At 43.1% G+C, this 23,709-nt stretch overlaps 1 protein-coding gene across 4 annotated transcripts; it reads left to right on the top strand.

Moving 5' to 3' along the window:
- The first annotated feature begins 1,581 nt into the window (after positions 1–1,581).
- On the top strand, positions 1,582–15,342 carry LOC140914639 (cytochrome P450 2H2). 4 transcript variants are annotated; one of them, XM_073352989.2, is made up of 9 exons: positions 1,583–1,956; positions 3,243–3,405; positions 5,752–5,901; positions 7,024–7,184; positions 8,120–8,296; positions 8,678–8,819; positions 9,305–9,492; positions 12,072–12,213; positions 14,776–15,342. In XM_073352989.2, the coding sequence occupies exons 1-9, from the start codon at positions 1,777–1,779 to the stop codon at positions 14,955–14,957; spliced, it is 1,485 nt and encodes a 494-aa protein (XP_073209090.2). In that variant the 5' UTR covers positions 1,583–1,776; the 3' UTR covers positions 14,958–15,342. The 4 variants fall into 4 exon arrangements, with proteins under 4 accessions (XP_073209092.2, XP_073209090.2, XP_073209089.2 ...); XM_073352988.2 differs by having other exon boundaries at positions 9,227–9,492; XM_073352991.2 differs by lacking the exon at positions 12,072–12,213 and having other exon boundaries at positions 1,582–1,956; positions 9,227–9,492; positions 14,776–14,979.
- Positions 15,343–23,709: the final 8,367 nt, after the last annotated feature.

Below are 23,709 nucleotides of genomic sequence, written 5' to 3'. Positions count from 1 at the left end.
TGCCAGCCATCTATCGGTCAGATGGCTGTGGCTCCCGATTTATTTCCTGACACCACCTCGCACAGAGTAAAAGTTACCAAGAGCTTTGGGTTGAAAGAACCCCAGGTAGCATCCACGGGGGGGGGGGGGTGTCCCCAGGCCTCCGTGGGGGGGGCGGGGGAGGGCTGCACCCAAGGTCTGTGGGGGGCAGGAGCAGGCTTGGGGGGCAGGGGGAGAAACCACCCCCCAGCACAAGCTGGAGGAGCGGGTTGGGGCTGGGTCACTCCACTACCTGCCCCCCAGTGATTGCAGGGCAGGCCTGACTCCACGCTCATGGGGCAGCGGGAAGTGGAGTGTCCCAGCCCCAGCCCACTCTGCTCTGCTCCCCTGGCTCCCAGCCTTGGGGGGCAGAGGGGAACCACCCCCCAGCACTCACCGGCGGTGCGGAGCAAGCCAGGTCACTCCACTACCTGCCGCCTGGTGAGTGCAGGGCATGCCCGACCCCTGCTGCAGTCCCCTGGGACTTAGTTCAGGGGAAGGGGTGGAGTGGGGGTGGGGCTGCGGCAGAGCAGGGGTGGGAAGAGGTGGGGCCGGGGTGGAGCAGGGGCGGGGGCTTTGGGGAAGGGGTGGAGTGGGGGCAGGACGAGAGTGGGGACAGCTTTCCTGGCTGGCTCAGCTGGCCTGGGTATCAGGCTGGCCGCTGGAGCAGCATGCAGCTGCGTAGTTTGCGTATGGATAAGGATGGCCCTGGGTGCTGGAACTAAGGGTGCGGAGGATGCTGCAGTACCCCATGACTTGAGGTGGTTTCCATTATATACAGGATTTACAGTTTGGTTCAATGGTTCTCAGCCCTCCCACCCACTATAAACATTGTTCCAGCACCCCTGCTTTCTGGAAGATCTGGTTGTCAAGCGTAAGTTATTGGGCTCAAAACATTGTTCACTGGGTGAATGGCCTGTTCTATACAGGACATCAGACTACAGGATCTAGATTCTTCTGCCTTAAAATCTATGACTCAATGTTAGTTCTGCATTTCCAAACTTTGAAACCACTGGTTTTCTTTTAAGCTCCACGCTGACCTGAGGAGTTGGTCCCTTCACATCCTGTTTCATTAATTTCTCCAGGACCCTGATCCAAATCCCACTGAAATAAATGGGAATATTTCCATTGACTTCCAGGTCATGTCAAGTCTTGCATCTCAGAGTCTTAATGTTTCAGTTTGAAACCAAGAGTTGTACAGGTTCAATATAAGAGGAGCAGGACTGTCACAACATCTTTTAAAGGTTAATCAAACTTTATGAAATATTCAAAAAGGTTCAGGATTTGGTTTGAATTTTTATCAAACATTCAGCTTGGTGTTTTTCTTAAGTGTCTGCTGCTCATCGATCCATACGAGAGAGCAGCATGAAAAGGAATGATCATTATATGTGTATAATGATCCAGCTGGCACCAAGGCGATGAGAAACATTAACCACATGAGTGGGGAGAAAAGAGGATTTCAGGATGGTTTGGGCAGTTTTACAGAGATTCAGTTTATGATTAATTTTCATGCTCGGTCAGTGACCACATGAGCAAATGGAGATGATATATTCATAAAATTCAAAGGAGTTCATTCCTAGTATGACGACTCCGGTCACCTTTGTTAGTCCAGAGGTTATCTTGTTAATTCAGAGGAATTGACAACTCCTTTTGGCTAATTGCTTGCACCCACTTTTGCTGTATACAATATAAAAAGCGAGGATCTACTTTTCCTTTCTTTTATCCTGCCAGAATCCAGAATAACTGCTGCACTCTGCAATGGAACCTCTGGAAGCAACAGCTGTTTTCCTGGTGATTTGTATCCCTTCGCTTCTTTTCCTTTTGGCATGGAGAAAGGTGTCTGGAAGCGGGAGGCTGCCTCCTGGGCCTGTAGCTTTTCCCATCATAGGGAACACGCTGCAGCTGAATATGAGGAATTTGCCCAAACATGTGGAGGAGGTAAGGGTGTTTTCTTGGTATCAGTTATTGGGTTTTAGGTGGACATTAAGCAGAGCCTGGCACAAGCCGAGCATGGTGGCAATTCCATGTCACTCATCTCAAATTTCTGACTTATTTTTTTCACTAAACAATCAATTGTGGATGCTAGATGTAAACTGTTCAGGATAATATACGGGTCTTCTTAGGGGGGTCTTATTCACAAGTGATCCAGAGTGCCCCCTGTAGCTGCCTGTGATGGGTACAAATTATAGCAGGGTGGGGTCTACTGTGTTATGTAAGGAACTGGCAGTCAGGTGCCTTGGGTTCTGTTCCTACCTCTGCTACAGACTCCAGGTGTGCTTTTGGGCACCATGCTTAATCTCTCTCTGCCTTAATTTCCCCATCTGTAAAATTGCTCTCATGATATTTGCCTACATCACAAAACGATGGTAAGGCAGAAACTGCAGGTCAGCTTTGAAGAAATGACGTTGTGGTGTTGCATGTTCTGGCATTTTAGCCAGCTCAGCAAGCACAACCTGGGATTGGACAGACAGGTTGGATTCTTTCCTTCTCGCAAACCATCACAAATAATGAGGGTGATACAGGACAAATGTTGCCCCCAGTCACAGCTGTTCACCTTCATTCTCTTCTCATCATGCCCTGAGATACAGATGTGTTTGTCCATTTATTTGCAGAGGTGTAATCAACTGGAAATTGAACAGTAATTCTGCTGGTGATGTTAACGGGAAACAGAATCTTACTTTTCTCTGTCCTTGGCTCTGCAGGGCTGACAAGAGTAAAACGAAGGGAAACTCTGTCCTGTCATTATAAAATCAGCTGACATGACTGAATAAACGCAGGCAGCATTTCTGTGGTGTTAGAAGTGTCATTTTTACATAGCACTCAAGATCACCATTTAAAGGCCCCATATTAATGTAGTCTGCTCTTATAATGAGGTAATTGTATAACACATATAGAATTATCTTTGAAAGGCACAAACACATCTATAGGAAAAAATGTCAAAAATGTATTAAGATAAAGTGAAGCACTGAAAGATCAGGAAGTCCCAGATCCTCTAAGATATGTAGGAGTCTAACTCTCATAGAAATCAATGGAGTTAGGCTCCTAAACACTGTACCTTGGAGGATCTGGGCTGAAATGGCCAAGTCTGCACGGTGAGCAGTTTAGCTCAGTGGCATGAGAGCACTTTCATCAGTTTGTAATTTGATCTACACACATTCTTATTTGTAATTAAGTGGATCTAAGTTCAAAATATGTTACTGGTCTTTTGTGTTAAACATTCACAGCTCAGTGCAAAATATGGCCCAATTTTCACAATATACTTTGGCTCAGTACGCGTTGTGGTGCTGTATGGATATGAGATTGTGAAGGAAGCTCTGATTGGTCTCGGGGACGAGTTCAGTGGAAGAGGAAGTATGCCAATATTTGAAAGAATCTCCAAGGGAAGAGGTACATTTCAAGTAACGTCAGCATATAGAGGAGAACACAACTGCAAAGACAAAAGGGAAACAGCTGAAGTTTCATTCATAGAGTAGTAAAAATTGGATAAATAGTCTTGGTTTCAGGAAACAGCCCATTCCCTATTGTGCCACTGTTGCCCCAGAATTCGACATTCATGCGTGTACCCCAGAACTTGACAGTACAGCAGTCAGCCATAATGTACGTTCAGCCACTGCCAGCTGAAAACCAAGTATCACATAGCTAGGAATAGTCTTAGGCCTTTGTGAGACAAGGTCAGACAGCTGCACACTTGCAGTTTATTAATCAGAATGGGAGGATGGGATAGAAAGTTATGGAGGAAAGTGAGTGAATAGCGACCTTGGTTTTTAGGTGCCCCTAACATGTTGTTGTTATGGCTAGAAATACCAGAAATGTTTTGAGCTAATGAGTGGTTTGTTGAAAGTAGGAGAATTGAGGACCCAGTAGAGATTATTATGCTGACCCACTAGGAGTCACTATAGTTTATGTGCTTTGTTAAAGTTAGCTATAAAAGATTAGGTAAAAGTAAATACCTCGGAGCAGTCTGAGGGAGCTTTTCTTTGGGAAAGGAGCTGATATCTAAACTCCCTATCTGCCAGACAGAAAGAGGGCCCCTGGAAGTCCGACTGGTGATTACTCAAAATCATCTCAGATTGTGGGTAACTATATCTGGGATGTTCCAAACCTATTGCTTATGTCTGTGTGTGCTTAATATCTAATAAATCATAGATTTAGATAAAAGCACGCTTATATCAATAATTTATCAGATGGAATTGCTGTGTTCTCATTGATTTATTCCTGACGCTGCCTGGAGTGAAACAGTTAAGTTACCACAGTTTTGGGTTCTGAAAACACTGGGTAACATCACTGGTTCACTGACATGGATGGTTCCGAGCATGTCACTACAGGTTTATGACAGGTAACAGCCAGGCCAATCTACCTTACAAGGTCCAGAATACAGCCAGGAAAGCAGGACTGGAGAGGCAAAGAGGGTCAGAACAAACCATGAATTTCTATCCTCTTCCTCCCCTGTCCTCACAAGTATAGGTATAGCCCATTTGTGCTGGAAATGGCCCACCTTGATGATCATACACATTGTAAGGAGAGTGATCACTTTAGATAAGCTATTACCAGCAGGAGAGTGGGGTGGGGGGAGGTATTTTTTCATGCTTTGTGTGTATAAAAAGATCTTCTACACTTTCCACAGTATGCATCTGATGAAGTGAGCTCTGGCTCATGAAAGGTTATGCTCAAATAAATTGGTTAGTCTCTAAGGTGCCACAAGTACTCCTTTTCTTTTAGCCCATAAGCAGTGAAGGATTATTTGTATTATTGTTTTACTTGGGTGTCTCAGTTTTTAAGGTTCTTTAGTAGTAAGGAATTAATAAATATGGAAGCACCAAGAAGTCCTTTTCAGGAAGTCTTTTATCTTGTTTCCGCATTAAGTGAAATATATTTACATTACAATCACAGTGACTGTGAAAACAACCTTCAGTATATTTACTTGATTACACAGAAAAAAAAACACTTGAAAGGAACGTTATTGAGGTTGTAAAGTCAAGCACTAGAAGTTAGGAATTGCTAGAATTAAGATTCCCTATGCAACTGCACAGACAGTTAGTGTTAATGAGTTAATGGAATAACTGATAGCAGCAGTAGCTTGTTATCTCACACGTGAACAGGCACCAGGATCTGTGAGGTGCTGGTGCATGCCCAGTAAAGACCGAACCTTTGGAGATTTTAGCTGCTAAATTCTAAGAAGTCTCTATTAAGCATGTGTGAAATATGATTTTTTTCAAAGGCTTGTAACTTGGGCACATTGTGGGAAACCACTGAAAATGAAGTGGCCTATAATGGCCAATTAACACCTCCGCAGTGGTGGGATAATGAAGGGTTAGTAGTCAGCAGGGTATCTTATAACTATTGTAATGGGCCATAAAAACAGTGTTTCTTTAAGAGTGAACCTCTTTTGCAGTCTGTCCCATCATGTTTTTAGCTTGGACACAACAATTAACTGCTGCAGACCTGAGGAAGAGCTCGGTGCAGCTCAAAAGCTTGTCCTTCCACCAACATAAGTTGATCCAATAAAAGATATTACCTCACCTACCTTGTCTACGTCATGTCCGGGGTCCGACATGGCAACAGCAATACTGCGAACAGTAATTGCAATGTAGCAGTAATGTCGTCTCCTTAGTAGAAAACAGGCACAATATCGGTTAAGTTGAAGTTGAGTCATCAATGTTTGGGTATTTTTTCAAATCGGCAAACTGAGTCTGACCCTCTCTCCTTTCATTCCTGTTCTCTTCCCTTTTCCAGGAATTGTTTTCAGCAATGGGGAGCAGTGGAAGCAGCTTCGCCGATTTGCCCTCACTAATCTGAGAAATTTTGGGATGGGGAAGAAAAGCATTGAGGAGCGTATCCAGGAGGAAACCCGTTTTCTAGTGGAAAGACTCAGAAACACACATGGTGGGGATTGTTTCATGTCCATTGGAAATTGAGGAGTCAAAGACTCTTGTCTTTCTGTTTTTCATTATATTAATTGTTTGGTTCAAACGTCTTGTAACTCAAGCCATTAACTGCACATATAATAACCTGCGTTAATGTAATGGGAAAGGATGTGTGCAACTTTCCAGAGAGGACCATTTCTGGCTGTTTCTTTCTCCCCTTTTCTCCCCTCTGATCTGTGATCAATGAGCAAATGGAAGATATTTGTCTAGAGTGCATAGACACGAACACAGTGAGCCATATTAGAGCGAGTTAATTCCAGTATGCTGGGTTAAGAAGACCCCCAGGCCTACAGTTTGCTTCTTCTCATTTTTTTCTCGGCTAGATATCTGATACATGTTTGGCACCTTCATTCTATAGTAGCAGTTCTCAACCTGTGGTGCACGGGCCACATTCGGCCCAATTAGCACACAGCTGCAGCCCAGCTCAGCTGTCTGCTAAAGGTTGGCCCACATGCCAGGTCCCCTGAGTTCCTGGCTGCCCGCCCAGTGAAGGGGTCTGGGCTGCCGGCACGAGTTTTGGGGGTCCAGGGATCCCAGGTGGCCCAGCAGGGTCAGGGGAAGCCGCCTGGCCCTACAAGCTCTGGAGTCTGAAGCAGCCATGCGGCGAGGGTCCAGGGTCGGGGCGGCTGGCCAGCCCTTTGGGGTCAGGGGCAGGCAGCCGGCAGGCCCTGTGTGGCAGGGGTCCAGGATCCAGGGTCGGGGTCAGGTCCATACTGCTGCTTCCCCACCACCTGGTCCCAAGGGCTGGGATCCTTTCTGTGAAATGGGCCCCAAGTCAGACAGGCAGGTATCACTCAGAGAGGGACTGGTGGCCCCTGGTCAGACCAGAGTTTGCCATGGTGCAGAGCAGAGTGAAAACTGATTGCCAGCAGAAAAAGTGGTGGTTGTTTAATTTAGCATGTGAGAGGTAAGAGTGGAGATTGGGGCAGCCCTAACCCACCCTCCCCAGGGAATATTGCTGTCAGCCCCACCTTGCCCTAGGGTGGGAGATCCACAACGTCCCCGTGTTGCCAGGGACTCTGATGCTAAGGGTGAAGACACTGAATTAAAACTGATTCTTTTTAGTTTTGTTTTGCTCCAGGGCAGCCCTTTGACCCCACCCTCTTCCTTACTCATGCCGTCTCCAACGTTATCTGCTCCATCATCTTTGGGGACTGGTTTGACTATGAAGATAAGAAGTTTGTTACTTTAATTAGTCTTGTACAAGAAAATGACAAGCTCCAGCGCTCTCCCTGGACAGCGGTATGTTCAGGGGTTTATTTTATTCTCCTCGTTTGTATTGAGGGAGGGAACAGAGATTTATTTCTTTAACTATTAATTTTCCTTAAACAAGTGTTATTTCAGATTCCCATAATGGTCTTATTCTCTTCATTAGGCTGCAGCTACAACCAAACCCAGCCTCAAACTTGTTTCTAAGTCTTGTTTAAATTCCCAGACAAAACACTTCATTAGCTCAGAATTAAGTTTGATTAAGGATATTCACTATCAACATTATTGGTAAAAAATCAAGAAAGTTGCCAGTTAAAATGTTGACATCCACACCAATCACATCACATGCCTTATCCCATAAGCAACATGATAGTGAATGTGATCATATTTCTCACCTCCAAAGCAAACTTTCTTTCACTTCCAGCTCACAGCCAACCACCAGACACATTCCCATTCCTGAAAATCTCGCTAATTGCACAATGAAGGGCCAAACTGTTTGTTGGCATAACTCAGTCAAAATAAAGGGAGTTACACCACAAGAGAGAATTTGACCCATTTACTGCCACCTCAGGAAGTCTAAAGTATATTTTCCTTTTAAAGACTATAATTGTTTATTGCTGCTTAAGAAAATCTGTGGTCAGAGCTAAGATTGGACACTTGAGTGGTTTTTTTTGTTTGTTTTGTTTTTTAGTAAAAGGATGTGTATTCTGGGGGTGGTTTTATGTGGGGAAAAATGGAATGTACCTTAGCTGATATAACTGAATGTCACTGCTGTTTTTGTGAGGAATTTATGTATGTTCGATAGCCTGACTTAGTGGAGTTCGCAACGATCTGTTGAATCCATTTTCATAAGAAGGTGCCACAGAAATATTGTATTGTTCTGCTGTACTTGAATCGTTTGAGTGAACACGATGATTATCTGTTGTGTCCAGATATATCAAGCTGTGTTTTTCTTTCATCCTTTATAGCTGTATGTTTTTTTCCCGACTTTTATGGATTACATCCCTGGTCCTCACCAGGGGTTATTTAAAAATGCTCAGGAGTTCAGAAGATTTGTTCTGGAGAGAGTGAAGATGCACAAAGAGTCTCTGGATCCCAACTGCCCTCAAGACTTTATTGATGCTTTCCTCATCAAAATGGAAGAGGTATGTGAAGGCAGAAGCACTTCCCCTTTCTTGTAGAATGGGTTATATGTATCATGGGGATTAATTTGTTAAGCAATAACAGAGGACAGGGCTTTGGAGAAGGCCCAAAGGGGAGACATGGTCTCTGCCCACGGAATATACATTATAATGGTCAAACTCTTCTCTCCTCCTTCATATAAAGAAAAAAAATCACCTTATTGCACAGAAAAGACCCAATGCACCACAGTAATACAGCTGTAATGTCAGGTGCTATGGGCCATTTTTGTGGGATTTTTATAATGATCAGAGGTGGGTCACCTGTTGGGTAGAAGAATATATATCTGAATATATCCTACAGTTTTACCATCAATAATCAAAGATCTTCACCAAATCTTTTTTCAGGAGCATAAGAATGTCCAGTCAGAATTTAATGTGGAAAGTTTGATACGAAGCACAGTAGAATTATTTATCGCTGGAACAGGGACAACCAGCATCACTCTGAAATATGGACTCCTGATTCTTCTGAAATATCCAGAAATAGAAGGTAGCAGTCTCCCCTCCCTGCACACACAAAATGTTAGGTCCTAGGGGTACATGAGGAATACATGACCAGTAAATGGATACAGAGCATCTCCCCTTCAGTCACCAGAAGCGCCTGGCCTGGCAGTGACCCATGTTATTGTAACATGGTGATGGTTCATTAGTTTATGTGAAGTGGGTTGAAGATGTGTTGGGTGGGGGACGACGGTTTCATACTCCAGTTCCCTGCAGGCACACATTCTCATTCAAAAAGCACCATTATAACGGGCATTACTTGTCCCCGTATTGACAGTCTGAGCAAAGGGGCCAAAGGCTAAATAGGCCATTGTGATTGAATTCCTCTCTCAATCCAGATCAGTGTAGTTTCTGTAACCCCAAATTGACCAGGTTTGTTATAATCCCAAATTGCAGACAGTGTGATACAATGGTGGCAAATCTATGGAAATCCTCCTTTACCATTATTGTTAAGCCTCATTAATCTGATGACAGAGAAAGTTCATGAAGAGATTGACCGTGTGATTGGCCAAAGTCGAAGCCCCTGCATGGCGGATCGAAGCCAGATGCCCTACACAGATGCTGTGGTACATGAAATCCAGAGGTTCTTCACTTTTGCCCCGTTAGGTGTTCCACGTGCTGTGACTAGAGATGTTCATCTCAAACAGTACCTTATTCCCAAGGTCAGTGTCTGTGAAAGGTTGGGTTCTTTTACCTTTTTCACCTTTTAATTTTGAATTATTCACAATAGAAATGCTTCAACTAGATTTTGTGTGATGGTTTTTTGTTTTGTTTTTTTGCTCTTTTACCAATTATTGAATCCCTCCAAGCCTCTGCATGAAGCAGAACAGCAGTTTGCAATCTGCAGGCTGGACTTTTCTTCCAGGACAGGGTTTCCAGATCCTAGCTGTGGCATTTAGCTAATATGCAGAACCATTTTTTTCTTTTGAGGCTGAAGGGATTTTGTTTCTGGGGAAATTTCTTGGTACAGTTAGTTCACAAACAAAACAACATAGGAAAGTTTAAAAAGTATGAGAGCCCTCCCAACCTTTGCTTATTTCTGGAACGGAATGCAAGCCAATAAATACAAATATGAAACAAAACAAAAACTATACTTCAAGGTTAAAGTATTTTTAATAGTGAGCCAAACTTACACAGTTAATTCTTGGTTTTTGTTTACTAAATAATGAAAAATAGACTTGGATTTATATTAAATAGACTAATAGATTCTTATGCTAGACAGGACCATTGTGATTGTTTAGTTTGATGTCCTATATAACACGTGCCATGGAACTTGTCCAAGAACAGATCTTTTAGAAAAACATCCAATCTTGATTTTAAAAAATTGTCAGTGATGGAGAATCCACCACGACCCTTGGTAGATTGTTCCGACGGGTAATTACTCTAACCGTTAAAAACTTCCACCTTATTTCTAGTCTGAAATTGTCCAGCTTCAGCTTCCAGCCACTGGACCATGTTACATCTCTCTGTTAGATTGAGGAGCCCATTATTAAATATTTGTTCCCCATGCACTTATAGATACTTAGGGACCATTATCAAGTCACTCCTTGACCTTCTCTTCATTAAACTAAATATATTGAGCTCTTTGAGCGTATCACCATAAGGCATGTTTTCTAATTCTTTAATCATTTGAGCTCTGGGCACCAGAATTGGACACAGTATTCTGGCAGGGATCTCACCAGTGCCAAATACAGAAGTAAAATAACCTCGCTACTCCTACTCGAGATTCCCCTGTTTTGCATCCCAGGATAGCGTTAGCTTATTTGGCCACAGCATTACACTAGGAGATCATGTTCAGCTAATTATCCACCACAACGCCCAAATCTTTTGAAAAGTGATTATTTTACTAGGCTAGAAGCCGCATACTGTAAGTATGGCCCATCTTCTTTGTTCCCAGAGATGTACATTTACATTTAATTGTATTAAAATGCATATTGTTTACTTGCGCCCATTCTACCAAGCAAGCTAGATTGCTCTGAATCAGTGACCTGTCCTCTTCAGTATTTGCCACTCCCCCAAGTTTTGTGTCCTCTGAAAACTTTATCAGTGGTGGTTTTCTGTTTTCTTCCATGTCATTGTTAAAAATGTGAAATACAATAGGGCCAAGAACCAGTCCCTGCAGGACCCCACTGAAAACAGACCCGCTCAGTGACAATTTCCTATTTACAATTAAATTTTGAGATCTATCAGTTAACCAGTTTTTAATCCATTTAATATGTGCCATATTAATTTAATATTGTTCTGGTTTTTAATCAAAATATCATGCAATACCAAGTCATACCTTATAGAAGCCTAAGTGTATTATGTCGTCACTACTACCCCTATCAACCACCTTTGTAATCTCATCAAAAAAGGATATCAAGTTAGTTTGACAGTCTATTGTCCATAACCCCATGTTGATTTGCATTAATTGCACTATCCTCCTTTAGTTCTTTATTAATCTAGTCCCATAACATCAGCTCCATTATCTTGCCTGGGTTCGATGTCAGGCTGATATGCCAGTGATTAACCAGCTCATCCCATTGACCTTTTTTAAAAATTGGCACAGCATTAGCTTTCTTCCAGTCTTCTGGAACTTACCCACTTCTCCAAGACTTATTGAAAATCAACATTAATGGTCCAGCAAGCTCCTTGGCCAGCTCTTTTAAAACTCTTGAATGCAAGTTACCTGGACCTGCTGATTTCAAAATATCTAACTTCAGTAGCTTCTGCTTAACATCCTCCAAAGATACTAATGGACAAAGATAAAAGGCCAGGAGGACAATTGTGATGATCTACTCTGACCTGTATAACACAGGCCATAGAACCTCCCCAAAAAATGTCTTTGATATAGCTTCTCTCTCACTGGCAGCGGTATTTTGCTGGGTCTGATATGCTGAATAATAATACTTATCTCCTGTATCTCAAAGCACTTTACCAAGAGGAAGTAGTATTGCTATCCCCATTTTACAGAGGGGAGCAACAAGGGCTCTGACACCAAAAGTGACTTGCCTAAAGTCACTCAGTGTATCCTAGCTCTGCCAATGAGTAGTACAAAGGCTGGACTGCAGTTCAGTGGAATTAGCTGTGCTCGTGAAATTTTAATATTTCTGTTTCTGGTTGAAAGCATGACATTCAGGGGATGCAAGGAAATGAAGAAAAACAAAGACGGATCCCACAGTCCACCTCCGTGAATTCTGGAGGCTTCTCTCTTTTGGATAGTATCCACTTTAACTCTTTTCTTCTGCATTTGCTAATTCAGGGCACCACGGTATTTCCTTCACTGAAGTCAGTTCTGTATGACAGCAGGGAATTTCCAAACCCAGAGCAATTTAACCCAGGACATTTCTTGGACGAAAATGGTGCCTTTAAGAAGAGTGACTTCTTCATGCCTTTTTCTGCAGGTAAATTAAGCCATTTTTATTTCAGATCCCAGACTGTCTTCTGGCTTTGCCTTGAACTTCCTAGTGGCTCTCAGACTGTTTAGTGCATAGTGTTTTCAGGTGGCCTATGAAGCAGAGTCTCTCACGCTAGCAAAGCATCTATCAGTCTTTAAAGACAGGTTTTAGAGTAGCAGCCGTGTTAGTCTGTATCCGCAAAAAGAAAAGGAGTACTTGTGGCACCTTTAGAGACTGACAAATTTATTTGAGCATAAGCTTTTGTGAGCTACAGCTCACTTCATTGGATGCATCCGATGAAGTGAGGTTGTAGCTCACGAAAGCTTATGCTCAAATAAATTTGTCAGTCTTTAAAGAGTGTCACTTCCTGCTCGTTGTCTGAAGTCAATTTTTTGACTAACTACGCACTCCCTTCCTTCTCTTCACTCTGCCTGGCAACATCATGTCTAGCTTGTGCGGTGTCTGTCTGGTATAAATTAATCCCTGATATAATGGCCAGACAACACTAAAACTGAATAGAGTACCAAATGTATGGTAAGACAAAGCCAACTGCATAATCATCTGGAGAGATATCCTAGAAATGCAGGGTTGGAAGGGACCTTGACAGGTCATCAAGTCCAGCCCCCTGAGCTGATGCAGGACCACATAAATCTAGACCATCTGTGACAGATGTTTGTCCAGCCTGTTCTTAAAACCCTCCAGTGATGGGGATTCCACAACCTCCCTGTATAGTTAAAAAAGTTTTCCTAATTTCTAAACTAAATCTCCCATGCTGCAGATTAAGCCCATTACTTCTTGTCGTACCTTCAGTGGACAAGGAGAACAATTGATTCCTGTCCTCTTTATGACAGCCCTTCACATATTTGAAAACTATTATCGGGTCCCCCATCAATTGTCTTTCTCAAGACTAAACATGCCCAGTTTTGTTAGTTTCCTCAGCGGTCAGGTTTTCTAAACCTTTGATCATTTTTGTTGCTCTCTTCAGGACTCTCTCTAATTTATCCACATCTTTCCTAAAGCATGGTGCCCAGAACTGGACAGGGTACTTCAGCTGAGACCTCACCAGTGCTGAGCAGAGTGGGATAATTACCTCCCTGTCTTATATATGACACTCCTGATAATACACACCAGAATGTTATTAGCCTTTTTTGCAACTGCATCCCATGGTTGACTTATATGCAATTTGTGATCCACTGTAACTCCCCTGGATGCTTTTCAGCAGTACTACTGCTTAGCCAGCTATTCCCCATTTTATAGTTGTGCATTATAAATGTCCATATATTATAAGCATATTCTCCAATCCATCATCCAAGTTATTAATGAAAATATTGATTAGTACTGGACACAAGAAAGGACCTTCCAGGACCCCATTATATACACCCTCGCAGTCTGAAAGCAAACCATTGATAGCTACTCTCTGAATACGTTTTTTTTTAAACCAGTTGTGAACCCACCTTATAGTAATTTCATCTTGACACCATTTCCCTAGTTCGCTTATGAGAATGTCATGTGGGTCTGTGACAAAAGCCATATTAAAACCAAGATATATCACATCTACTGCTTCCCCTCTGTTCTCTATGTCAGTAACCCTGTTAAAGAAGGAAATCAGGATGGTTTGGCATGATTTGCTCTTGACAAATCCATGCTGGCTATTCCTCATAACCCTATTATCTTCTAGGTACTTACCAATTGATTGTTTAATAATTTGTTCCAGTATCTTTCCAGGCTGACTGGTCGACAATTCCCCAGGTCCTCTTTGTTCCCCTTGTTAAAGCTAGGTACTATGTTTTTCCATTTCCAGTCTTCTGGGACCTAAGCCATCCTCCATGAGCTCTCAAAGATAATTGCTAACCATTCTGAGATTGCTTCAGCTAGTTCCTAAAATTCATTGGCCCCTGCTGACTTGAATATGTCCAACTTATCTAAATATTCTTTAACCTGTTCTCTCCCTATTTTGGAGTGTGTTTCTTTCCCCTTGTTGTTAATATTAATTGTGTTGAGTATGTGGTCACCATTCACCTTTCCAGTGAAGACAGAAGCAGAAGGTGCATTAAATACCTCAGCCTTCTTGATGTCATCAAGGGACTACTTAACTTCTCTACTTGAATCTAAGCTACTGAGCCTCCCTGCCACTCTGTTAACAGTGCCTTTCAGCCTTCTTCCTCCACCCTGCTATTCAGGACACCCACACCTCTCTACTTGTTACTTCTCTCCTTCTACTCAGTCACCACCATGTCACTCCCCCAGAAAACTGTTTAGCTCATTTGGAAAGTGGATAATCTATTCCTCAAACCCCACATCTTCCCACCCTTCACCCCCAACTGCCTTTAAAATGGCAATATAAGGAACTCAATTCCTCAGATTATCTGTGAGCAGCTTCTTAAACCCACGTACACTTTCATACCTTACTGAACTCTGAGAGACAACCATTATCCTCCATGCACTTGCCCTGAATCACTCTGTGCATCTAACTTTAATCCTGAGGTTTTGCTTCCTTAATAACCATATTTAATATGTGCTACAAAGAAAGATCTCCAGCATCAACTCAAAATTCCTTTTTCATTGCAGGGAAGCGGATTTGCGTGGGAGAGGGTCTGGCTCGGATGGAGCTCTTTTTGCTACTGACAACGATTTTGCAGAACTTTACCTTGAAACCTGTCGTTGACCCCAAACATATTGATATAACTCCCAAGTCGAGCTTCATGTCAAATGCACCAAAATCATACCAACTTTGTGTTCTTCCTCGATAAAGATAGTGAAAAGTCACCTCAATACCTTAGACCTGTGCATTAATTTGATTGTCTTTGATTCTGAACTCATTTACACAGTGACAGAAATGAACTCATTGTCTTCAGACAGACAGATCAATTACTAGTTTTTTTATGTAACTTGGATTTAACAAAATTATGTGTAGTATCAAAAAATAACCATACAATTGACTCAAAAAGCCATGTACAATAATCATGTAGTGTTCTCAGAAGGGCTCAGGTTGGAACAGAACCTGGCTATGTTTTCAGTTCATTTGTGGTTTGGTTGACAACTATGGAAACTTCTTTAGGCAGCTCTAAGGCTTCTTTATTGACAAAGAGTTGGTAACAGTGTACCAGCCAATGAGAATAAATTGTGATGATGTAATGCTTTTGGCTCAATATCCTACTTTGATAGGCAGAGTTTCTGTAGCATTGGACCGAACTAGAGTTCTCCCTCTCCTGCTCATTCATGCAAGTTAAACTAAGCACAGTGTTAATAAAGTTGCTCCTCATTAATTTTCCAACTCACCTAAACACTTCTATATATTTACATATTTATGTACTTTTGTGATACATATTCCAGGTCTGGGACCAAGCTGGGAGGTGCAGATTCATTCACCAAATAGTCACTGAACGAACAAAACATGATGCCAATTTAGATTTGGTATTGGGGGGTAGTGAGGACCTCATGGAACAACTGGTTGTAGGGGAAAACCTTGGTTCTAGTGATCATGAGCTAATTCAGTTTAAACTAAAGGGATGGAAAAACAGAAATTGATCTGCAACTAGGGCCCTTGATTTCAAAGGAGCTAACTTTAAAAACATAAGACAATTAGTTAGGGAAGTGGATTGGACTGAAGAACTCAAGGATTTGAATGTGGAGAAGGCTTGGAGTTACTTTAAGTCAATGTTACAAAAACTATCTGAAGCCTGCAACCCAACCAAGGGGAAAAAATTTGTAGGAAAGGGCTCCAGAACAAGCTGGATGAGGAAGCATCTCAAACAGGTGATTAAGAGAAAGCAGAAAGCCGACAAGGAATGGAAGATAGGATGGATCAGCAAGGAAAGCTACCTCTTGGAGGTCAGAAAGTGTAGGGATAAAGTGAGAACTGCCAAAGGCTAAGCAGAGTTGGACCTTGCAAAGGGAATTAAAACTAATAGTAAAAGGTTTTTTCGGCCATAATAATAATTGGAAAACAATGAAAAAAGAAGTGGGACCGCTAAATTCTGAGGATGGGGGATGGGGGCAGAGAATGAAGATAATCTAGGTGTGGTCCAGCCATGTCCGGATTAACAGGCTTTAGGGGCTTCAGCGCAGGGCCCCGGGCTAAGGGGGGCCCCAGCACTGCAGAGCCCAGGAAGGCTGCCTGCATGCCGTGGCCCCATGCTGCTCCTGGAAGTAGCCGGCTACTGGCACGTTTCTGCAGCCCCTGGCGGGGGGCGGGAGGGAGGTGGCTCTGCATGCTGCCCTCACCCCCAGCACCATCCCTGCAGCTCCCATTGGCCAGAAGCCAGTCAATGGGAGCTGCAGGGGTGGCGCTTTCGGGCACGGGCAGCACATGGAGACACGCTGTCCCTCTCCCTCCAGGGGCATGCAGAGATGTGCCAGCAGCCGGCCGCTTCTGGGAGCAGCATGGGGCCACGGCATGCAGGCAGGCGGCCTGTCTGAGCCCCACTGTGCCGACGGCTGGGAGACGCCTGTGGTAAGCGCCTCCCAGCCGGAGCCTGCAGCTAGCACCCCCTCCTGCACCTCAATCCCCTGCCCAAGGTCAGAATCCCCGCCTGCACCAAACTCCCTCCCAAAGCCCGCACCCCTCACCCTCTCCTGAACCCCAATGCTCTGCCCCAGTCTGGTGCCCCCTCCTGCACCCAAACTGCCTCCCAGAAAGAAACTAATATAACAGCTGTTCTAAGGTGATAAATAGGCTATTTTGAATTAACTTAACTATATTCTACATGTTTTAAGACTGAAATGTAACAGAACAGCTTTATGTTAATTAAAAGGCAAGTTTAGTATCGCATTAATAGCCTTGATGCCATAATTGTGATAATTTTGTTTTAAATTAGGAAAAAGACTTGTATTCAGGGGCCCCACAAAATCTAATAGCCCCGGGCCCACAGGAGAGTTAATCTGGCCCTGGGTCCAGCCATCTGTACAATTACTTTGCTTCCATTTTTAATACGGGTAATGAAAAGCTTCGGGGTAGTGGCAGGTTGGCTAATGGGAATGAAGATATGGAAGTAGAAATTACCACAACCAAGGTGGAAGTCAAACTCAAACAGTTTAATGGGACTAAATCAGGGGGCCCAGATAAATTCCACCCAAGAATATTAAAGGCACTGCCACATGAGATTCCAAACCCAATAGCAAGGATTTTTAATGACTCTGTAAACTCAGGGGTCATATCTTAGGACTGGAGAATTGCTAATATAGTACTTATTTTTAAGAAACTGAAAGAAAAGTGATTTGGGAAACTACAGGCCTGTTACTTTGATCTCAATTGTACACAAGGTCTTGGAACAAATTTTGAAAGTTTTGAAAGAAAGTTGTTAAGGACATAGAGGTTAATGGTAAGTGGGATAAAATACAACATGGTTTTACTGAAGGTAGATGGTGCCATACAAACCTGACCTCTTTTTTTGATAAGATAATTGATTTTTTTAGACAAAGGAAATGCTGTAGATCTAATATACCTGGATTTTAGTAAGGCATTTGCTACAGTTCCACATGGGAATTTTTTAGTTAAATTGGAGAAGATGAGGATTAATATGAGATGTGAGAGGGGGGAAAGATAATAACAGAAAATGTGGAAATGGCAGAGGTGAGTACTGACTTCTTAGTTTCGGTTTTCACCAAGAAGGTTGGTGGCCATTGGACATCTAACATAGTAAATGCCAGTGAAAATGAGGTAGGATCAGAGTCTAAAATAGGGAAAGAACAAGTCAAAAATTACTTAGACAAGTTAGATGTCTTCCAATCACTAGGGTCTGATGAAATGCATCCTAGAATATTCAAGGAGATGACTGAGGAGATATCTGAGCCACTAGCAATTACCTTTGAAAAGTCATGGAAGACGGGAGACATTCCAGAAGTCTGGAATAGGGCAAATATAGTGCCCATCTATAAAAATGGAAATAAGGATAACCTGGGGAATTACAGACCAGTCAGCTTAACTTCTATACCCGGAAAGATAGTGGAGCAAATAATTAAGCAATCAATTTGCAAACACCTAGAAAATAATGTGATAAATAACAGTCAGCATGGATTTGTCAAGAACAAATTGTGTTAAACCAATCTGCTAGCTTTGTTTGACAGGGTAACAAGCCTTGTGGATGGGGGGCAGTGGGAGGTGTGGTATATCTTGACTTTAGTAAGGCTTTTGATACTGTCTTGCATGACCGTCTCATAAACAAAGTAGGGAAATACAACCTAGATGGAGCTACTATAAGGTGGGTGCATAACTGGTTGGAAAATTGTTCCCAGACAGTAGTTATCAGTGGTTCACAATCATGCTGGAAGGGCATAATGAGTGGGGTCCCGCAGGGATTGGCTCTGGGTCCAGTTCTGTTCAATATCTTCATCAATGATTTAGATAATGGCATAGAGAGTACATTTATAAAGTTTGTGTACGATACCAAGTTGGGAGGGATTGCAAGTGCTTTGGAGGATAGGATTAAAATTCAAAATGATCTGGACAAACTGGAGAAATGGTCTGAAGTAAATAGGATGAAATTCAATAAGGACAAATGCAACGTACACCACTTAGGAAGGAACAATCAGTTGCACACATACAAAATGGGAAATGATCGCCTAGGAAGGAGTACTGTGAAAAGGGATCTGGGGGTCATAGTGGATCACAAGCAAAATATGAGTCAACAGTGTAACGCTGTTGCAAAAAAAGAGCAAACATCATTCTTGGATGTATTAGCAGGAGTATTGTAAGCAAGACACAAAAAGTAATTCTTCTGCTCTACTCCACGCTGATTAGGCCTCAACTGGAGTATTGTGTCCAGTTCTGGGCACCAAGTTTGAGGAAAGATGTGGACAAATTGGAGAAAGTCCAGTGAAAAGCAACAAAAATGATTAAAGATCTAGAAAACATGACCTATGAGGGAAGATTGAAAAAATTGGTTTAGTCTGGAGAAGAAAAGACTGAGAGGGGACATAACAGCTTTCAAGTGCATAAAAGATTGTTAAAACGAGGAGGGAGAAAAATTGTTGTTCTTAACCTCCGAGGACAGGACAAGAAGCAGTGGGCTTAAATTGCAGCAAGGGCAGTTTACATTGGACATTAGGAAAAACTTCCAAACTGTCAGAGTGGTTAAGCACTGGAATAAATTGCCTAGGGAGTTGTGGAATCTCCATCATTGGGGATTTTTAAGAGCAGGTTGGACAAACACCTGTCAGGGATGGTCTAGATAATACTTAGTCCTGCCTTGAGAACAGGGGACTGGACTAGATGACCTCTCGAGGTCCCTTCCAGTTCTATGATTCTATAAGGAACTGATTAAAAGGGAGACTACAAAGGATCAAACCAAAAGGTGAAATGTCAAGCTGGAGTAGGGTGACCAGATAGCAAATGTGAAAAATCAGGACTGGGGTGGTGGGATAACAGGTGACTATATAAGACATATTTCTGAATATTGGGACTGTCCCTATAAAATCGGGACATCTGGTCACCGTAGGCTGGAGGGAGGTTACTAGTGGAGTTACTCAGAGATCAGTCTTTGGGAAAACCTTAGTCAAAATTTTTATTAATGACCTTGGCACAAAAAATGGGAGTGTGGTAATAAAATTTGCGGATGACACAAAGTTGGGAGGTATTGCCAGTACAGAGGAGGACTGGAATATCATGCACGAAGATCTGGATGACTTTGAAAACTGAAATAATAGAAACAGGATGAAATTTAATAGTGCAAAGTGCTAGGTCATGCACTTTGGGACTAACAACAAGAATTTTTGCTATAAGCTGTGGATTTATCAGTTGGAAATGACAGAGGAGGAGAAAGACCTGGGTGTATTGGTTCATCACAGGATGACTATGAGCCATCAATGTGATGTGGCTGTGAAAAAGGCTAATGCAGTCCTAGGACGCATCAGGCAAGGTATTTCCAGTAGAGACAGGGAGGAGTTAGTACTATTATACAAGGCAATGGTGAGACCTCACCTGGAATACTGTGTGTAGTTCTGTATTAAAACAACGTGGAGTCCGGCAGCACCTTAAAGACTAACAGATTTATTTGAGCATAAGCTTTTGTGGGTATAAACCCCATTTGTTCAGATGCACGTGGGTTTTTTACCCTAAAAAAAGCTTATGCTCAAATAAATCTGTTAGTTTTTAAGGTGCCACTGGACTCCTCATTGTTTTTGTGGATACAGACTAACATGGTGTAACGATGCTGCCTTTGGTGTGGCACTACTGAGAGTATCAATTCAGGACAAATTGCTTAGAGCAGGGTTATAGCCCAAGGCTGGGTTTCCTTTACTATTAAGGCACACCAAACCAGCCAAACAGAGAGGACTTTGGTTTCACCCCACTGGCTAACCATAAGTCATACAAGCAATTCCCTTAGACACTGCAGTTTCCCAGTATCACCACCAGTGCCACTCGTTATGGGGAGGAATGGTTATGAAAACCAATACCCCAGTAAAAGAAAAAAGGTTCTCCTGATCCCAAAGGACCAAGCCCCAGACCCAGGTCAATATACAAGTCATATCTTACCCAGAAATCACAATAACTGTTGTCAGTTCTTTAGAATCTGAAATCTAAAGGTTTATTCATAAAATAAAGAAATATAGATGAGAGCTAAAATTGGTTAAATGGAATCAGTTACATACAATGGCAAAGTTCTTGGTTCAGGCTTGTAGCAGTGATGGAATAAACTGCAGGCTCAAAACAAGTCTCTGGAGTACATCCACAGCTTGGATGGGTCATTCAGTTCTTTGTTCAGAGCTTCATTGCAGCAAAGTTCCTCCAGAGGTTAGAAGCGGGATTGAAGACAAAATGGAGATGATGATGCCACCTTTTATAGCCCTTTTGCCATGGCTTGTGCTTTCTTTGTTCCAACCACAAGCCACCCAGCACATGGCATGGAAAAACCTTAGAGTTCTGTCCATAGGCATGTCCCTGCATGCCTTGCTGAGTCAAGTATCTGCCTTTTCTCAATGGGTCAATTGTATAGCTGATGGTCCTTAATGGGCCATCAAGCAGGCTAGGCAGTGCTGATGCCAAATTGTCTGGGGTGTCGCCCAGAAGCATAGCACAAATTTGAAAAACATACAGGATAGAGCCAATACTTATAACTCTAAACACAAAAATGATGCATGCATACAGACAGTACAGTCATAACCAGCAAATCATAACCTCTTCTTAGACACCTCACTTGACCTCCCTTGTACAAGATTTGGTGCCACTATATGACCTTGGTTACAACAATGGTCTATATGGCCACAGTTCGCGTCAATAGCGTCACACACGGCTACCCCTCTGATACTGAGTTCTGGATTGCCATGTTTAAGAAAGATGAATTCAGACTAGAACAGGCGCAGAGAATGGCTACAAGGACAATCAGAGGAATGGAAAACCTACCTTATGAGAGGAGACCCAAAGAGCCTGGCTTGTTTAGCCTAACCAAACGAAGGCTGAGGGGAGGTTTGATTGCTCTCTAAAAATACATCAATTGGATAAATACCACAGCAGAAAAGGAGTTATTTAAGTTAAGTACCCAAGGTGGACCCAAAAACAAATGGGTATAAACTGGCCATCAACAAGTTTCAGCATGAAATTAAACAAAGGTTTCTAACCATCAGAGGAGTAAAATTCTGAAACAGCCTTCCAAGGGGAGCAGTGGGCTGCAAAAAATCTAACTGGCTTCAAGACTGCGCTTGATAAGTTTATGGAAGGAATGGTACGAGGGGACTGGCTACTCTGGCACATAGCTGATTTGCGACTGCTAGCAGCAAATATGTTCCACAGACAGTGATGGGACACTAGATGGGGAGGGCTCTGAGTTACAATTGGGCATTCTTTCCCAGGTGCCAAAGCTGCTGTGCATTGACCTTATTGTGCACAGATCTCCACTTCAAGTGGTCTCCCACTGATGTATGCGCATTGTTACGCTGACATAGTAATGCCACCTCCCCAACTGGCATTGAGCCATGATTGATGTACATATGTCAATTCAGCTTGAGTTGACCCTAACAGTCCGCCAGCAACTGTCCCACAATGCCCGATACTGGCTGCTCTTGTCACAATTGCGAATTCCACTGCCCAGTGGTCATGTAGACTGGAAGCCACTCTCGCCCCCCCACTTAAAACGTCCAAGAAGTTTTGCTTTCCCTTCCTATTATACTGGCAATGGCACCTCTGTGTGTTTTATCTGCATCTGGGGCCATGGTGGCCTTGAGGACTTCCCCCTCCACACCCATGGAATGACCAATCCAGATGAGGAGAAAAAAAGAGGATGTGGGAAGAGATGTTCTGTGAGATCCTGAAAGCCAGCGCTGCATCATGCCTTGAAGAGAAGCATGGAGGGTGAACGTTGCAGGCAACCAAGAGAAGGAATGCGTGGAAAGGAGAAAGGACCACCAGGAAAAGAAGAGGGAGATGCACCAGGACATACTGGGGCTTCTCCAGCAGCAAACACAGATGTTGCAGACTCTTGTGGACTGCCAAGTCCAACAATCCCAGTATTGATTCCCATTGCAGTCAGTGGAGAACTGCAGCAAAGCACCTCCCTAAATCCACCCCTCAAGCATTCCACATGGCCTCAGGGCCCACACGCCTACCCCGCACCACTCCACCCCAGGGGAAAGCATGGACAGCCACAGCTTCACATACACTAACCCAAGAGAGTCACGGCTGATGTTATGTATAGCTACAATGGACATGGATGTTCCTGTCCCTTGTTTATTTAGTAAGGTTCCTAAATTTTTTAAAATTAAAACGTATTCACTTTTAAGTTCTTCAGGTTGTTCGTTAGGTGCTGTTTTTGTAACTGACTAAAACTCTTTTATTTTGAAAGTGATTAATCTTTATTAGTTTACAACTCATGGCTTACAGTGCCTGCTGGCAGTGAAAGTAGTGGTCTTATACACTCCCAACCTATAGGATCAGTGGCAAACAGCAAAGCAAACTGTACAGCAAGTACCCTCACATTGTTAGCATCACTCGCAGTGATATGGGCCCAGATGTGCAGCAAGCACCACACAATTCCTAACAGGCCCCCAACCTGCAGCGCCAGGCTGAGCACAGTGCATCACAGCACTTTACTCTGGTTCGCTGTTAAAGTGCCCCTCCAAAGTCTCCCTAACCCTTGTTACTCTGCGTTGAGATCCTCTAATTCCCCTTGTGTCCCGCTGTTGAAACTCAGCAGGCAGCTGCTCCACCTCCACCCTGAGGCAAGTTTTCCCCCTTTGCTTCAGAGATGTTATGCAGGACCCAACAGGCAGCTATAACCATTGGGATATTTTTTCAATTTACCAAATACACATTCAGCTGTCATTCTGCACCCACTGAGCCTGTCGTTGAGGGTCTCTCGGTGGCCAGTGTATGGCTTCATGAACCAGGGAAGTAAGGGATAGACTGGATCTCCCAGCATCATTATTGGCATTTCAACCTCGCCAATGGAAATAGGCGGGTCAGGACAGAATGTCCCTCCTTGTAGCTTTCTAAACAGTCCTGTGTTCTTAAAGATGCGAGCGTCAAGCACCTTCCCTGACTAGCCAACACAGATGTCAGTGAAGTATTCC

Source organism: Lepidochelys kempii, chromosome 7, assembly GCF_965140285.1.
Source record: "Lepidochelys kempii isolate rLepKem1 chromosome 7, rLepKem1.hap1, whole genome shotgun sequence".
NCBI classification, from domain to species: domain Eukaryota; kingdom Metazoa; phylum Chordata; order Testudines; family Cheloniidae; genus Lepidochelys; species Lepidochelys kempii.
This window is presented reverse-complemented; position numbering and strand designations above follow the sequence as displayed.

Excerpts from the sequence above, each read along its gene's own strand:
- LOC140914639 (XM_073352988.2), top strand. The coding sequence starts at position 1,777 with ATGGAACCTCTGGAAGCAACAGCTGTTTTCCTGGTGATTTGTATCCCT. Across the intron at positions 1,957-3,242 it reads TGCCCAAACATGTGGAGGAG|CTCAGTGCAAAATATGGCCC; the intron begins GTAAGGGTGTTT and ends AAACATTCACAG. Across the intron at positions 8,820-9,226 it reads GAAATATCCAGAAATAGAAG|ACAGTGTGATACAATGGTGG; the intron begins GTAGCAGTCTCC and ends CCCAAATTGCAG.